Source organism: Manis javanica, chromosome 15 (genome assembly GCF_040802235.1).
Source record: "Manis javanica isolate MJ-LG chromosome 15, MJ_LKY, whole genome shotgun sequence".
Taxonomy (NCBI): Eukaryota; Metazoa; Chordata; class Mammalia; order Pholidota; family Manidae; genus Manis; species Manis javanica.
The window spans coordinates 65183987-65201416 of record NC_133170.1 but is presented as its reverse complement, the minus strand read 5'-3'; the positions used below and the strand labels follow the sequence as shown (position 1 = coordinate 65201416).

At 48.8% G+C, this 17430-nt stretch overlaps 1 protein-coding gene across 13 annotated transcripts in view; it reads left to right on the top strand.

Annotated features, from left to right (window-relative positions):
- Nucleotides 1-17430, top strand: part of RIMBP2 (RIMS binding protein 2) — a 174492-nt gene that overhangs the window by 83771 nt on the left and 73291 nt on the right. For 4 of the 13 annotated variants that reach the window (XM_073223947.1, XM_073223957.1, XM_073223955.1 and 1 more), the window contains exon 1: nucleotides 11558-11576. The exons of 3 other annotated variants lie outside the window; for them this stretch is intronic. In XM_073223947.1, the coding sequence (XP_073080048.1) occupies nucleotides 11562-11576 (15 nt within the window). In that variant the 5' untranslated portion in view covers nucleotides 11558-11561. Of the gene's footprint in view, nucleotides 1-11532; nucleotides 11577-17430 lie in introns of those variants that run through there. 6 more of the 13 variants (XM_073223954.1, XM_073223950.1, XM_073223948.1 and 3 more) reach the window with 3 other exon arrangements.

Here is a 17430-nt window from a genome sequence, read left to right as displayed (position 1 = left end):
CTCCCACAGGTGATCAAGGCTCCAAATTCGATGGCCGGGTCCACGTGGAGGTGGGTTTGATGGATAAATGAAGAATGATGGCACTGTAGACAGTGATTTTCCTTTTGTTAAAAGCATCCTTATAAACCAGTTTTGCTCCTGCAACAATAGGGAGGCTGCTTTTCCCTTGTGTGATCTAGAATCCCATTGGAAACCTGGGTCTCCCTGGATAAAGCTCATTGTCTCTGGGGTCAAGTAGCATCTGCTCGGTCAGGGTATGTTCTGGAGGCCAGGGAGTGTCTGAGCACTGCATCCGGTCGGGCTGTTGCCTTGGGGGCCTCCTGCCTCTGACTGGGGGCGTCAGCACTTGATGGCCACACCGAGAGGCCCTTTGGATGAGAGCGGGGCCATTCCGGCAATAGTTCTTTGAAAGCATAGCATTCGGGAATGCTTCCTCACCAACACCCTCTTTACTCAAATACAATTTGCAGTTTTCTTTTTCTGCAGTGGGATTATGTGTGTTTCCCAAAACAAGGTTCTCTGATAAAAGTTCATGTCAGGTTGGAGGAGAGTCAGAGAATTGATAGAGTCTGTTGGAAGCCCAACAGAGACTGTGGCCTGGAGGCTCAGCCCCATGGATGGAGCCCAGCACTGGCCTGGCCACCGGCACCCCTCCTCCCTGACTGCCCAGCCGGCAGTCCTGACCCCTGGTCTCCCACATGTCCCGTCCCCCTCATCCTCTTTGTCATGTGTTCATCCTGCCCTGGTCCTGCTCTCACCCTGGCACTGCTCTTATCAACCTTTGTGGAAAACCCAGCTCCCCCCGAGCTGGCCACTGTCCTGCTGGTCTCTCCGCTCTCTGTCCCCAAAGTCCACCTTGGGACCTTGGCGTCTGCTGTCCTTTGTTCACCACACGTCCTGTGGCTTGCTGCCCCACTGCATGTAAGTCTCTGCTGGGGTGTTGCATTCTCAGAGACCCCTTCCCTGGCCTTGTTTTCTGGACATCTGTCTTCTTGTTTCCCTGCAGTGGGTCAGCAAAGGCTGCATTGAGGAAACAAATATTTTTAAAAATATGCATGCATTCTCCCAAAATTGCTCTATAATGGTAGGGGTTGTAAATGAGTCAACATGGCTGTGTTCCAGTAACACTTTGTTTACGACATCAGAGGGCAGGCTGGATTTGGGGTGTGGGCTGTGGTGTGCTGACACCAGCTTCAGAAAGCCCGGAAGATCATTGGCACCAGTCCTAGAGGGTCTGCCCAGCTCAGTCCCCCCTGCCCAGCTCCCAACTCCATGCCCCCATGTCACTTCTGCTCTGCAGGGGGCCCACCAATCCCCTGGCAGCATGATATGAGAAGGAAGAATGGGAGGGAGAGGCCACGGTGGTCATTGACCTTGACATGAGAGCCTCTCCAGGAGCAGCTGAGGTGCCCAGCTTGCAGCTGGTCTGCAGCGCTCATGACTCACCCTTGACACAAATCCTAGAAAATCAATTTTGCCACCTTAGAAAACAGCCCAGATGTTCAGGAGCCAACGTGTGCTGGGCACACATACTAATAATGTAAATGCTGGTTGGTCCTCTGTGTGGGAGGGAGGGCCCTGGATGGGCGGATGGAGGTCTGGGCTCTGAAATGGATCAGCTGTGTGAGCTTGCCTAAGTCACCCAACCTCTCTGAGCCCACTTTCCTGAAGGAGCCCAGAAATGAGTAAGGACAGTTAGAACAACAGACGATAATGGGGACATTCACAGCTAATTGTGACCATGAGGAAATGCAGGCCTTCGGTCGCCAAATGTTCTGATGTTTCACCAGAAAGTGTAATCATCATTTTTACATTAAAACTCCTATTATTTAAATGTTGAAAACTATGTAGATACATTGGGGCCACTTAAAACTTTGTAGGGGCAAATCAGTCACGTGCTGCAGCCTTGAATCTCATACAACACCATCGGAAATATACAGTCTTACGTTTTTCACACTGAGGGACCCTACAGACATTCAGTTTTCTTTTTTCAGTTTTTGGAGTATAGAGATCCTGCGAGAATGGACAGGGAAGCAGCAGATTTGTTGACAGGGCCATCCAGAGAGCGACAAAACAAGATCAAGCTTGTAGCCAGGAAGGCTCTCTCCTTGAGTCCAGCCTGAGCAAAAGGAGCAATTTAAAAAATGATCTGGGCTTCCTCCTAAACCAACACAGACCTCCTAATGACTTCTCCATGCCAGACGGAGAGGCAATCTCATTTCCTCCCATCAAAGGAAATCAAGATGCTTGCTGTCCCCTGGGGCTGATGAATTTATGATAGGAAAAGATTTTCCTTTGTAATTTGAGATGCACCATGTCAGGTTGAGAGTTCTGCATGGAGAGGTCAGAAAAGTATATTATTTCCTTCTTAATATGTACCTGGATCTTTCCCACAGGCTGGTCATTTTAATCTTCCCAATGACCCTGTGAAGGTGTGGGCCACGATGCTCATTTCTGCAGGTGAGGGAGTGAGACGTGGAGAGATTAAATAATGCACTGACAGCAAACCCACCAGCCCCGGGGAGAGCTGGGTGCTGCAAAGGTCGAGTCTCAACCTGCTTTTTCTGGATCTTCACTGAGCTTGTGCTTTGGGCACAACAGAACTGCCTTCCTCCCAGCCCTGCACCCTATGTCCTGCACTGCTACTGGCTACATGGGATTTTGGAAAATAAACCCCATCATGTGAATGTCAGCTGCAGAGGCAGAAGGGAAAACCTCTGGGGCAAAACCAATAAGATAAATTGTGGCCTTGTATCTGCCCACTGGACCAATCCTAGCAGATGTACACCTATGGTTGATGTGTCTAGATGCAGCCAGGGCATAAGTTATTCTGTGTCCGGGTCCCATCAGGCACCACATTGCATAGAGTCATCCCTCCTTCTGCTCAGATTTCTGAGAGTGTCTCGGTTTCTCCTTGTTCACCATAAACTTGACACTTTCCAATAGTACCGGCCAGATACATGATAGAACAGCCCCCATTTGGGGCTCCCTGATGTTTCCTCACGGTTATATTGGGGTCATAGGTTTGGGGTAAAGACGCCACAGAGTAAGTGCCCTCCTCACATTGCACCGGGGCACTAGCCATACACTTGACTTCTCTCGGTATGTTGACCTTGATCACTCGGTGGAGGTGGTGTCTGCCAGGCTTTACAAGTTGCTCCTCTCCTCTTTCTCTATCCTAGTCCCTGGGAGTAAGTCACTAAGTCCAGCCTGCACACAAGAGGAGGGGAATTAAGCTCTCTGTACTGAAATTTCATTTGATTTAAGTGAACTTAAATTGACAATTAAAGGTCAGGTGTGGCTGGTGGCCACCAGGCAGGAGCGTGCAGACGTGGAGCAGCTTCCGCCTTAGGGCTCCTGTGCCGGGGCAGGGCTGGAGGGAGGGTACTGCCAAGGTAAGCCAATCTTTCAGGGCCCCAAATGAACAAAAGTCCAGATGCTATCATGTAACTGGTGTGTGATGGTGAATTTTTTTTTTTCATGCTAATAAAGGATTCTCAAGCCTTTCTGTGAACTCCTCCCAGTGGAGGACTCATAAAATCAAGCAAGCGCTTGGTCTCCCTTCTTGAACTTCTATTTTGGGATAAACCGAGTCAATCATTGTTTAGTATAGGGTTTAAAAGATGACCTGTACTGGAGTCACCTGTATTTCAGAAATCAATAGCCATAGGATGGTGTTTTTTGACCCAAAACAATGTCTGTGGATGACAATGTTCTGCACCTCCACAAGCCCATCTGCCTCTTTGTCTGTCCTTCTCATTCTTTTATGCACCCCTGGCTGTGTGACACAGTTACCCCAGGCCTCAATTTCCTCATCTGCAAAGTGGACATAGAAGAGTGCCCCATGGAAAGGCCTGTTTCAAGGATGAAGTGAGTGAGTCTGTGTCAGGGTGCCGAGACGGCTGCCTGGTGCGAGGGCCTCGTCTCTGCTGTAATCGCCATTTCTGAAGGTCTTGATTTCTCCTGAGCACTTCAGTTTTGCAGTATCCTTCTGTGACCGACAGAGAGACAGGCCCCACTCCCTGAGGAAGACTGGCTGGGCTGCATGGAAACCCTAAGCAGTTTGCTAACAAGCTGCCTCTTTCCAGAGTCAGGACTGGAGCTGGGTCCCAGCTTCTGTTTGCTGTAGCCCCATGGTTATCTCTGTGGACTCTCACCAAGACACACTGTCATTAATATGCTCAAGGTATTTCATTTATACAATAAACATGCATTTTAAAAACACCTTTATATCACCATTAGAAAGTGAAAATCCATGTTGCTTACTATGTATTTAATTTACCTGGAAAACATAAAAAAAGAAAGAAGAAATTCTATACACACTGGCCTGCCCCAGGCCCAGAGCCAGGTCCCATTCTTGATCTGTACATGAGGAGGTGCACTCGGAGCTCAGCTGCCTCCTGAGGACACAGGCAACCTTCTTGGCCTATGAGTCAATTGTTTAAAAAGCCAGGTCCGTGCCCCACTTATAATTATCAGAGAGACATGCTTGGCTTGGGGAAAGCTTTGGTAAGTGACTCTGAGCGTGGTTTTGCCAACTCACCACAGCCTGTACGCTGAGTCAGAGCCCACAGGAGGCACAGGCCCTGCAGACACGGCCAGGCGCGTGCGCAGAAGGAGCCCAGTCAGTCCCTGTGGTCTGGCTCCGAGCTGTGTGCAGCACCCACACTCCCAAGACTCTGGACCTCACGAGGCATGTCTGCCTTCCCTTCTCCACGGGCATGCTTGCCAGCAACAGAGGATTCAGAGCAGCCCTTGCAGGCGTGGGAAGTGATTCCTTCAGGATAAGAAGGGGGACTTCACCTTACTCATGCACAAATAGATCTTGATTTAAAGGAATTTTGAGATATGACATTTGTAGAATCAAAATAAGTGGCATCTAACCTTGGGTGCCGTGGCCACTCTGCCTACAGACGATGCAGAAATGACCACAGTCCCACCAAAAAGCTGAGCAGCAGCTATTTGTTATGGGTCAAACTAGAAAACCCTGTGAGTCCCTCAACAAAGGGCAGCATCTGCCTGAGATTTGGTGGATCTGAGTTTCAGCACAAACGGCTGAGCAGAGGGTGCAAAGTGAGACGCAGCCCATGGCCCTCAGGCAGGCTTCAGACAGGTTTCTTAAGCTGCCAGCATTTTTAAATGGGGATGTTTTACCTAAAAAATTAATTTCTGGTTTCTCTTAAAAAATAGAAGATGTGGTGATGCTAGCCCATGTTTGTTGGCAATGACCAGCTGGAGCTGAGCAATGGATCCTTTCCTCAGAGGGACACATGCTCTTCAGTTCGCCCCAACCTAACACTACTATGATCTTGAGCCCAGACCATTTTGCTTGCTTGTGTAACTCCCAGCCTCCTGGAGGCATGTGGGTTTGGAATCTGCCATGGAGGGAAGCTCTGAACTCACTGCCCTTTGACTCCTGAAAGAGAGAATCTGTGACTTGATGAGTTTTGCTGTCCTCATACATGTGAAGACACCACTGTGCCCCCCAGAATAGCAAGCACGGGAAATGACTGTTGGCATCAAGTGTTGGTGAGGTTGTGGGCTATGGGGACCCACGCATACTTCCTGCCCTGTAAAAGCTGACTGCCAGCATATCCCATGATTCAGCCTCTCCATCCCTACATAAATGTTCATCAGAAATAATACATACGTCCACCAAGAGACATGTTCAAGGTGTTCTTTGCAGCTTTATTTTTAATGGCTCCAAAGTGGATTCAACCTTAGTGCTCAACAATAGTTGACTATGCATAAATAGATTTTTGGAATATTCAAAAATGAGAGCGCTGGGTGGTAGTGACATAGAACAAGCTGCTGGTTCACACTCGTGGATGAATCGTACACAAAATATCCAGACACTAAATATTTTTATTCCAATTGCATAGAGTTAACAAACAGGCAAAACACATTTGTGGTGTTAGAAATCAGAACAGTGGTTGTCTTTTTGGAGAGTCTTGACAAGGAGGAGGCAGGATAGAAATGTTTGAGCTCCTGGAAATGCTCTGTTTCCCATTCTGGGTTATGATTTTGCTAAAACTTGACAGAGTTGTACACCTAGGAGTTGTGCACTTTTGTGTATGTGTGCTTTGTTTCAATCTCAAAAGTTAGAAATATCTGAAAATGCCCAGGTGTAAAAGGATTTTGGTTGGTTTCCTGTGGCATTAGAGTACCATTATGAACAGAAGATTTGGACCTGAACTGGGGATTTGTTTTCTAACACCCACAGGGACCCGAGTTTTAAGGCAAATTCAGTCAGTAATCAATTGAAGTGATCAGTCTTTGTGGGGAGACACATGGTCTTACTGAGCTGCTTGGGTCATCGAGTTTACAACTTGACTGCCTTGCCCAGTCAGACTGCAGAACCCCCATGTGCATTTGCTCATAAAACTCAAGGTTGCCACAATTAAGAATTTGGAATTTGGTGAAGGGAAGTTCCTAGGCTGGAGGGAAGAGTAGATGCCAAAGCTCTTTACGGTGTAGAAACAATCCTGATAAATCATCTCTTGAAAAAGTAAATGCTTTTTTTAAAAGGCACTTAAATATTTTTCGTTGCTGTGTTATTTGTGGAAGGATCCTAAGAGGCTCATCCTTTACATTAACAAAGTTATAATTGATAAGCTTTCTTTTTCACATTAGCAGCTGGCAAGCTCAGTGCTTAAATGTGATGTTCAATCAATGGGTGAAATCCTTTTTATGTGATTTTCTGGTATAAATTTTTCTACATATTGTTCCCCTTTTAAAAAATCATTCTTAACTGCCTTATTGTAACTATTTTTATTATGAACATCCTTAAGTCCTTTTGGGGGCAGGTGGAATATAGTCTATGAATTATTATGCATTGCACATGATGAACAAGCACATAGTAGAGTAGCACGTCTTGCAGGTGTTCAGTTCTCAAGTTAGCAGATATTGCCGAAATCACATAAAGGAAAAATGGCCCTACAAGTCCCTTCAGCAGGAGCCACACTGGAGAGAAACCTAGTAAGTCCCAGTGTTTCCCTCCAGCATTGGAGATCACCGCTGATTGACAGAGGACAGGTTGCATGGGGTGTGCATCTAGGGGACCAGTTGTCCCAGGGAGAGGTCAGCAGGGCGAGGGCCTTCCAGCAGGAGGAGCCCGTGGAGGCACGTCGGGGAGAACTTGCCTCTCCTCTCTCAAAGGGCTTCATACTCTGTTGCTAGAGGGGCAGTAGCATCTTTTTAAAAAATTGAGGTAAAATTCATAGAACATAAAATTAGCCATTTACATGACATTAAGCACATTCACAATGTTGCACAATCACCACCTCTATTTAGTTCCAAGACATTTCCATTACCCCAGAGGGAAACCCCATGCCCACGAGCAGTCACTCTCTATCCCCCTGTCTCAGCCTCTGGCCACGACAGTGTGCTTCCTGTCTCTTTAGATTTGCCCATTTTTAATAAATCACATCAAATATATACAATATGTGGCCTTGTGTGTCTGACTTCTGTCACTCAGCAGCATGTTTTCAGGGTTCATCCACATTATAGCACATGTCAGTGCTCCACTCCTTTTATGGATGGCTATTATTCCACTGGATAAATGGACCACATTTTGTTTATCTATGCCTCAGATGATGGGCACCTGGGTTTCCACCTTTCGGCTCTTGTGAATAGTGCTGCTATGAACATTCATGTACAAGCATTTCAGCACTTGTTTTCAATTCTTTTGGGTATTTATTTAGGAGTGAAATTACTGGGTCACACAGTAATTCTGTTTAACTGTTTTGAGGAATCATCAAACTGTTTTCCACAGTTTTACATCCCCACCAGCAATGAACGAGCACCAGCTCTGCTCCTCTCAGTGGGTGGCATCACAACTGTCCCCTCTTCTTCTTCCCTGCTTCCCAGTCCATGCAGAAGAATTCTCATAGGGCTCTATCTGTCATGTTTGGTAAAGAAAAGCTGTCTTTGGGGCAGCCTGTGCTCTGCTGATGGTGACCAATGAGAACCAAATTATTATAATAAAATCATAAAAATAACTGTGCCCATTTTCTATTAGTAGGACAGCATATATGTTGCAGGAACATATAAGTTGATGAAATGCATTTGTTGAGAGAAAATTTATTTAAAATGCCAATGTTTCTCTGGGACATAAGCTTTCATTAGGACCTGCTTAGTGTGTTACATTTTTCCACTTGAGTTTGTCTCTAACCTGTGTTAGAAAAATACCTTTAAATATCACAGTGTGCTCCCTGTAATTTCATGATGGGTACACGTACTGTGCCTGAATATCAAGCAGGTCAGGAGAGTGTGTAGCTGTCATAGTTAAAGCAAGTGCCTGCTTATAGATTTTTCGGGATAGAGAAGGCAAATGAGAGGCTTGAATTCATCTCTGCCTACCCCAAACCCAAGAATTGTAGGAAACCAGATATGACCAGAAGGGTCAAATAATTGCCCCCAAACCATACTTGGTAAATGTTAGAATCAGGCCTGGTGATTTCTCCATATCACATGAGGACTTAGCAGGTTGTCCTGGCCTTGAGCACAGGGAGGGAGTCTGGCTCAGCACCTGTCAGGACCCTGGACAGCGGCAGGTGCTGAGCCAGACCCATTTCTGTATCCGCCCCCCACCTTGCACACCCTGTTCTTCCCTCCCTTCTTCTCCTCCCCTACTCCATCCTCCCTGCTATGCCTTTAGGCCAGAACTACTTATGAAGCCTTTTCAGAAAGAAAAACACTATTAAGCACATCCCAGCATTGACTTAAATAATTTTTATTATGTTATTATAATTGATAATAATTACATCATCCTTATATAACACGATTATACTAGACTTGCATATTATAACTGCATAGTCAATATTATATTTGAACATAATATGATTATATATTTATAATTCATAACATAATTACATGTGCCCAGTGATAAAACTGGTTTATAAAAATTTTACAGCTCTTCTGAACCATAAAGCCAAAATGAATGAATGGATCTGAGGGAAACAAATGTGTGAGGCCAATAAAGTTCAAAACTCAAACTTACTGTAATTCAGTGTGTCCAATGATCATGTTTTGCTTAAATTTTCCTTTGTAGTAAAGATGGGGGCATTGGACAGTTGGCTGAAATGTTCAAACTGCTGCAAAGTCTTTGATTTTTAAACACATGTGAAGTCACTTGGTTTCCCTTCACATCGGCCTTTGCTATCTTGTCAAAGGAACGGGACAGTCAAGATAGTGATTTGGTTTTCTTCCCACAACGGCCTGCATTTCTGCTGTCAGCGCACTGTCACTCTGCACCACGATGGTGTCCCCATCTGCTGCCCAAGGCATGGGCGGGGCTGCATCTTACCCACTGTTTGCAGCATGTCCAGCCAGCCCCGGGCCTGCCCCCACCCCCGTGGCTCCTATTGGAATGTGTGTGTGTGTAGAATTGGCAAATCAGGAAAGAATGCTTTCCATCTCCCATGCCTCATCCACTGAAGTGTGGATTCAACAAGAGTGCCTGACAGGGAAGGGTGGCCTTCTGAAGACCCAGTTACCTCCTCGGCCAGCCCTTGAGGTGCTCCTGGGAAGCATTGGGAAAACCGGTCCTATCTTGATGTTTTAGGCAGTGTGCTTAGTAGTCCGCTCCAGCTGCCGGGACAAAACACCACAGATGGGGCAGCTTAAATAACAGAAATCATCGATTTTTCTCTGCTGGAGGCTGGCCGTCGAGGTGCTGCAGGTGTCTGGGTGAGCCCTCTTTCTGGTTTCACTGGTCCCCCCAATAAACTCCCTCCCAACACTGGGCATTTCAGAGAGGGCTCCCTGCTGTCTCTTCTTCTTTTAAGGCATCAGTTCTGCTGGGGTAGGACCCCACCCTCATGACCACATTTAGTTATTTCCGACAGGCCCCTTCTCCAAATACAGTCATGTTGGGGGTTAGGGCTTCAACAGAGGAACTGTCAGGGGGCGCCGTGTCATCCACAGCAGGCGGCCAAGGCAGAGGTAGGTGCAAGTGGATGGATTTATCTTTGGCAGCCCTACATCTCTTCCTTCCCACCCCTGCACATGGGTAGCTCATAGGCCCTGGTTTCCTGCACCATCTCACCTGCCAATGCTTGTACTCTAGTCAAGTCTGACTTCTATAAAGTGCCCTATTTTAAGCCAACACAACCTGTAGACAGGTTACTGTGGAAGGGAGTACATGGTGGGTGTTTATTTTAAATTTGAATTAATAGCTAATGTTTAAAAACAGGGATATCTCAGCCAGAAATCCAGAGGGCCAGCTCCTGAAAGCCTAGGACAGCTGGGAACATATGTGGCCCTAATGGGTTGCAGCTGACTCTTCAGATGGGGTGTGAGCCTTGCCTACTGCAGCGTACCCTATTATTCTAGAATGGTCTTGTGTCTGGCCCCATCTATTATTTCTATTACCTGCCTCTTCCCTGGGGCATTTGAATTTGCCAGAGCCCATTTTCCCTTCTGTTGTCCTCATCAGAACTTGCTTTTTGCCTATAACTTTACTAAACAGGAAATAAAAGTCCAATAAGGCTATTCCAATTTGATGCATTAGGGGATGTTAAATGATTAAAAACTCCTTAGCTGGCACTTTCTGTAGCTGTCCTTTGAAGGAGGTTTCAGAGATACATGGTCCCAACAGTCCTCAAATTAGACCCCAGAACTCTCCAATCATTCTGCCTGGAGCTGGTCCTAATCTGTACATTCACCTGTAAAGTGGAAATTGAGGACCATGCTCCACTCCTGTCTGTGGCTGCAGTCAATTAGATGCAACAAACCGTGCGTTCTGACTCTTACAGGGCAGGCCCTGTCTCCTTGCGCATGTCTTCTTCAGTAAATCCTAAAGCCCCTTACTTTGGATGGCTTTCAACTTAAAGGATTGGAGAGTCAAACTGTTCCCACTGCAGTGCTTAAGAGTTCTCCCATAGCAAGGGAAGCCATTGCATTTCTGGGGAAGCCAGTTGCTTTACAGAGGCTGGCCCTCCCTCTTCAAAGCATTATTTCAGGTCAGAAAGACTGAGCCAGAGGTTGCTGTCGTGCATCTAGTGTTCAGAGAGTTCTTCGTTATCACAGCCCTGGTGATGCGTGAGTCACTAGCTCCCTGTCTCCGGGCTGTGGGTGTGTGTCGTCAAACTCCCTTCCCGGGCTCAGATGTGGCCAGCAGAAAATGGTGTCACACCCCCACCAGGGAGCCCGACAGGGGCACAGACCACATGTACATGGGAACTGTGTGTGCCCCTGGGATCGGGGGCACCAAGCTGATGGGCAATCCCGCCCCAGACTGTGGCAAACCTTGTTCCTCAGACGGGGGAGTCAGGTTATATTAAATCTACCCGGTCCTCCTCCTCCGCCTTCTCTTGTGAATTGTCATAGCTGCTGCCACCCGCGCCTGTTGGGAGAGTCTCATTTTGTCGTGTTTCGACTACAAGCCCACATCTTTTGGGGACTTTCTGGTCTCAAGCATGCTACCAATACAGAGGGCGACCCGTATGTTGTTCGGTAGCATTCCTTGGGTGGTGCTGATGAACTCAGAGAGGCTGGATTTAATTGGAGCAGTGACAGCTTCCCTGGGTGGGCAGCTCTGGTCCTGCACAGTGTCAGTGATGAGAGCTTCCAGGGTAAGTCTTCTTGTTTTTCAGCATCTTAATAGGGTCAGAAGTATGAGCAGTGGGCATTTTCTGAAGTTTCCCCTAAGACCTATGAATACAGGCATGTCAGAGCAGCATCTGTGCCCTGTTGCATGAGGAGTGTGACCGCAGTCCTGAGGGTGAGATCACACGTGCCCCTGTCCCACACCCGCCTCTGGGCTTTTCCAGGGATAAACAACACATATGGATACAGTGAGAGGCTCCTAACCTGGGGAGTAAGCCCCAGCCTGTGTAGGCTCACACGGGTATCCCAGTCTTCCCTTTGGGCCGTAACGGGGGGTCATCATCAAGGAATGGGTTTCTTCCGCATCAGAGTATGAAGAGCTTTGGCCCTCTGTGGAGGTATTTGTGATTCTCCAAGCATGGGGTGGGGGGGGGGAGGATTGTTTCTTTGGGGGTGACTTTGCTTTTTGGCAGCTCTTTCTGTGACTGGCTCCTCACAGTGGGGAGACCAGTACTGCCACTGTTACCTGAAGTGCCAGTTTGTTCTTGGAGTGGTTTGGGGAACTGCCTTGGGAAGAAACCCCTTTGCACCTTAATCCCACAGATCAGCGCTTCCTGGACTGGATTTAGATCCTGAGCTTTTTTCTTGGGAAGTTTGATGTGAGCAGAGTAAGCAGCTGACCTTGAACCTTGAGATGGAATATAAATGAGATGGAGAATGTAACTTTTCTACAGACACCAGAAAACGGGACGGAAGAGCCAGCCCTGCTTTCTTCCTGATGTCCCTGTCCTGCAGTCCCCCTGTGAGCGAGGGGCACAGAGGGGGCAGCATGAACTAAGCAGCCATTAGTGGCAGAAGGGGAAGCATGTAGGCAATGATGGGGTTCCTTCAGGAGGGAAGGGGGCCTCTTGTTTGAGCTGCGACGTGTGCAGGGAAGTGTGCTCCGTGCTTCCTGAGAATTACCTTGTTTCATCTTCACGTCATCTGATTGGGCAGGTGCTTTTCCATCCTCAGATCTTGGAGAGGAGAGACATCAGGCAACCTATGTGAGGTCACAAGGCTTACAAGGAAGAGCTAGGGTTTGTATCTGGGAGTCTGACCTCAGGACCCACGTTCTGACCCCCAGTAAAGCTTTTCCTATAAATCTCTGAGATATGGCTGCCTTGGTTTACCCTGGGGCGGCTAAGGCCTCTGAGGCCATGAGTCAGGTGTTTGGATGAGAACACCCTCCCACTCAGTGTCGCCGGCGCGACTCACACACAGTTTGTGCCAGAATGTCATGGCTCTTGAGGAGTCAGTAGGGGACAGCATTGTGATTTGTTTTACTTAAGAAAGACAATGATAAAGATATACTATTGGGAACATCTCAGAGGAGGGACCATGACTGCACACTGTCAGGCACTTTACCATGTGTGGGAATCATGTTTCCCAGAACAAAACACCCTGGCTCCGTTACTGGGTCAGGTGTATGGATTAGGTGTATGGGTCAGGTGTATGGATTATGTATGTGGGTCAGGTGTGTGAGTCAGATGTATGGGGTCAGGTGTGTGGGTCATGTGTCTAGTAGTTGCTCCCCTGTGTTTCATTACTGTGGAAATGTGGTATGTGCCAAACAGTGGAGGACTCTTAGTGACTGAAATCTGGGGCCTGGAAATACCCAGGGGAGTCTCTCTCCTTGTGGGAAGGGTCTGAGACCGTGGTCCCCCGCCCCTTTCCTATTGTGCATGTGAATGGGGCATAAAATCAGGGCACTCCAAGTGTTACAGAGATTCATCAGATCAGTTCAGGATCTGGGCAGCCCACAGGTAGTAAGTCACGTAGGATGTGGGCAGAGAGCAAAGTAGAGGAATCAGGTAAACAAGGAAACTGCAGAGCGGCTGCTGGAAGCTGATGCAGTGGCCGGCTGTTCTCCACGGGGCATGATGGTCCCCACAGCTTCTTTCCCTGCTCCTTTTGGGTGTCATTCCTTCTTCCTTGTTTGTGAGGATCTGCAACTTAGTTATCAAAGTCATTTTCAGATTGTTTTATTATTTTTATTTCCTCTTGAGGAAATTCATCCTGGTGATTGATTTCATTGGTTGTCTTAGTAGTGGCCTTTCTTTATGTGCTCTTTAATTTCTATTTTCAGACTCTAATGGGAGATTTTTACCTCTAGTCTTTGTCTCTGTGTTCACCCCTGTCTTTATAGTTACTATACCTCACCCTGGCTGCTTCCAGTCTTGAATTAGGCTTTATTATTAGTTCAGAGTTCCTGCACCAGGGGACATGAGGGAGTAACAGCCCAGCCACCGAGGGGTGGGGCTGCTCCCGCCGCCTGTCTTGGCATATTACAGAGTAAGCTAGAGTCCCAGGCAGATGTCACTGACTACTGTCAGCTTTCTCTGGGGACTGGGGGCCGACCCAGCCTTAGGTCAGTCTGTGGGCTTCCCTCAGGTCTCCTGCCCCATGAGGGGTACTTTAGGTTGCATGTGTCCTGGAAAAAAAAAAGACTGTTAATTCTCTCTGCCTATTTTAGACCAGGTCACAGGAATTCAGCTCACCATGTGTTTCAGCAACTTATAGTCCTCATAGATCCTTGTTTTGTTTTTGAGCAGACAAACTTTTCAATAGTTCCCTGTTGTTCATCATGACAATGTTTGTGAGGAAAGGGGCAGGTCAGAGCTTGACTTCAGAACCACAAGTGACGCGGAGGTCTGCTGGCAAGCATGCCTCGAATGGATGTGATTTATCTGCTGGGCACTCACTACAGGCTTAACATGCATTATTTTATTATATTCCTATAACATCATTGTAAAGTATCGTCACTCCCATTTTCTAGAGCAGGAAACTTCTGGCTCAGAAAGAAGAAAGAGAGACTGGCCCTACGTCCCAGCTTGTGAATTGCAGAATCATACCCGGTACGGGGTCTGATTTCCAAATCAGAGCTCTTACCCGCCATGCTCTACCATGGTGCTGATGCTGGGGCACCACCTCACCATGCCCTTCCTCTGTACTAGGAAAAGGAGCTAAAGGATGCTGCCCAGGGAGGGCACCGCCTAAGACCCCGTTCTGCAGGCCTCCCCGCAGGGATCTGGCAGCATGACAAGGTAGCTAGCCATCTCCCTGACAGGCACCTGGGGGTGGGGGCAGGTAGGGGAGGCATCGGGGCGCTCTACCTGTGTGAGGGGCCACCCCGGGTCCTCTGTGCCCGCTGCACAAAGCGCTCGGCAGTGCCCAGTCCGCTGTCTGCTAGTTACCTCCTCTTGCTCCCGGGCACCTCCTAGGAGCACATCTGGGCAGCTCGGCCAGGACTGAAGGTGTGCTGTCCACTCACCCAAGCCATGTCCTCTCCCAGCTTTTCTCATCCCATTAAATGGCACTGCCACCCTCCCAACTGCGGAGGCCATGACACGAGGACCCACCCTTCGTTCTCCTTCCTGGCTCCCACGTCTAACTCGCCAATGAGCCACGTCAGCATGGAAGCCCCCAGTCCCCCCGTCTCCCTGCTGTCACCCCACACCAGGCCACCATTTCCTTTTGCCTGGATGCCAGAACAGTCTCCTCAGTGGCCTTCCTCCCTTCTGGTCACCCGGAGTCCTGTTCCCCGTGCCTCCCTGCCGCAGCCTTTCAGTGAGCCCGGAGGCCTCACCTTCCCTGCAGCTGGGCAGGGTCACGAGTGCTGGTGACTCACCGCTCCGACTGGAACAGCGGATATTCAAGGGAGCTGCAGGGGGAGGGCGGCACAGTCCATCCAGCCCTCTGCTGGCTTTGAGGGCTCCGTGCTTCTTCAGGGTATCTGGGCGGGCTATCAGAGAGAGGGAGGGAGAGACAGAGACAGAGACGGAGACAGAGACAGAGAGAGAGAGGGAGAGAGACAGAGAGAGAGCGAGGGAGAGAGAGAGGGAGAGAGAGAGAGGGAGAGAGATAGAGGGAAAGAGAGAGGGAGAGAGACAGACGGAGAGAGACAGAGGGAAAGAGACAGAGGGAGAGGGAGAGGGAGAGACAGGCAGAAACAAAGAGAGATGGAGAGACGAGACAAAGAGACACAGAGAGAGGGAGAGACTGAGGCAGAGACAAAAAGAGATGGAGAGATAGAGGACAGAAAGAGACAGAGAGACATAGAGACAGATGGAGAAACAGACACAGAGAGAGGCAGGCCATGGGAAACAACAGTCCCCAATAAACTGTCCATGGGATGGGCGACTGTGTGTCCAGGTAGGTGAGTGGGTAGGTTAGAGGGTGGTTAATGCTGCCGATGAAGGCCTCGAGCCACAGCTCCAGGTTGGCAGGGGCCTGCCCGTGTGACCCTGCAGGAACACAAGGAGCCCTCCTGGTTCTCAGGAAGACATCTGGGAATTCCCTAGTCCCCCATCAGATTCTGGCTTGGGTTTGCAATCTGCCTTTCGGCAGCACTGGTTAAGAGAGCAGAATTATGATCGGAGCTCCTAATTATGGATGCAGGGAGAAGCATGGTCAGTGTCTTCCTGCAGCCCACCCAGAGTGATTGCTTCTAAGGTGAACATCTGATACTGGACTCTGGGATGCTGAATGGAGTTCCCTTAGGCAGGCAGCCCTGTGGAACGAACGAGGCAGAGCTACAAATCCTGGACATCGTGCATATGGCCTCTAAGCTTGCAGCCCCAAGTCTTTACTAATTTCAAAGAAATAATTCAGATCTCTTGTTCACCTGGGCTTGGAGAGGCCTGTTAAAGGCCCCGAAACTGGACAGCTGCTCTGTAGTGGATGGGAAATAACTGGCTGGGTCTGGTGCCCCAGGTATTAATGCCTGTGGTGTCTGCAGTGATAGGGTCAGGGTGGCTACACAAGCTGGTGGCCCCCAAGCTCTGGAGCCAGGGACTGTGGAGGTGGTCACGTGCATGACCTATGATCTGCTCTGGCCTGCTGAAGAAACCCGAGGCTGGCCGGGATCCTGGGCCCTGTTATGGAATCACTGCATACTGCTCCCCTTATCGCCTTAGTGAGGAGACTTCAGGCGATTCTGAGGACAATGCACGTGCACATTTGGGATGTGTGGGACTGAGCACCTTTGGCAGGAAGGTGAAGACCCTCATCCAGGCTCACACCTGAGCATCATCTATTTTTCCTTAGAGCAAAACCTGGGAGGAGTGAACGATTCTTTGTTTCAATTTAATTGGAACAAAGAGGATTGTCAGGATTCCTGACTAGGAGCATCTAGGAACATTTTCTTTTTTCTTTCTTTCTTCGGTTGTCATATGTCTTTGAGACTCTCCATCATTTTTGTTATTCTGAGACTTTCTCTGTTAGCAGAACACCTAGCTCAGTGCCCCGGAGAATGTTCTAGTCCAAGTGAAGGGCATGGTGGCTCTATGGAACATTCCCTGTTCCTGAAAGTGGCCCATCTGGGCTCTAACAGCAGGTGGCGGGGACCAGGGGACTTGTAAGTGAGTGGCCTCTCCATGAGGCTCCTCGTACATCAGGGCAGGAAGGTGGGCCTGAGGTGCCAGCCCTGTAGGCAGCCTGCTTGAGCTGATGCTTAGAATGTTTTTATTTGGAGGTAGCAGTCCTGTCTCCACGCAGGACAGGCTGACACCAGATCAGAGTGAAGGCCCTCCTCTGGATTTATCAGTTGGGATTCTTCCAACTGCATATGGCAGGGACTGAGCTCAGAGGCATGAACACCCAGGGGCATTGTTCTCAGGCATCTGAGCCTGGGCAGAGGTGGCTGCTGCAGGTGGCGAGGACATGGCCCCTGCTGCCCACAGCACAGGGCAGCCCCTCCGTCACTGCATCCTCACCATGGCCAGAAGGATAAGAGTAGACAAAAGCTTTCTTATGGAGGATGTGGTCATGAAGGGCCATTGTCCCCAAAGATTCCTGCTTGCCTGTCATTGAGAATGGTGTCACACGGGGTCTCAACCT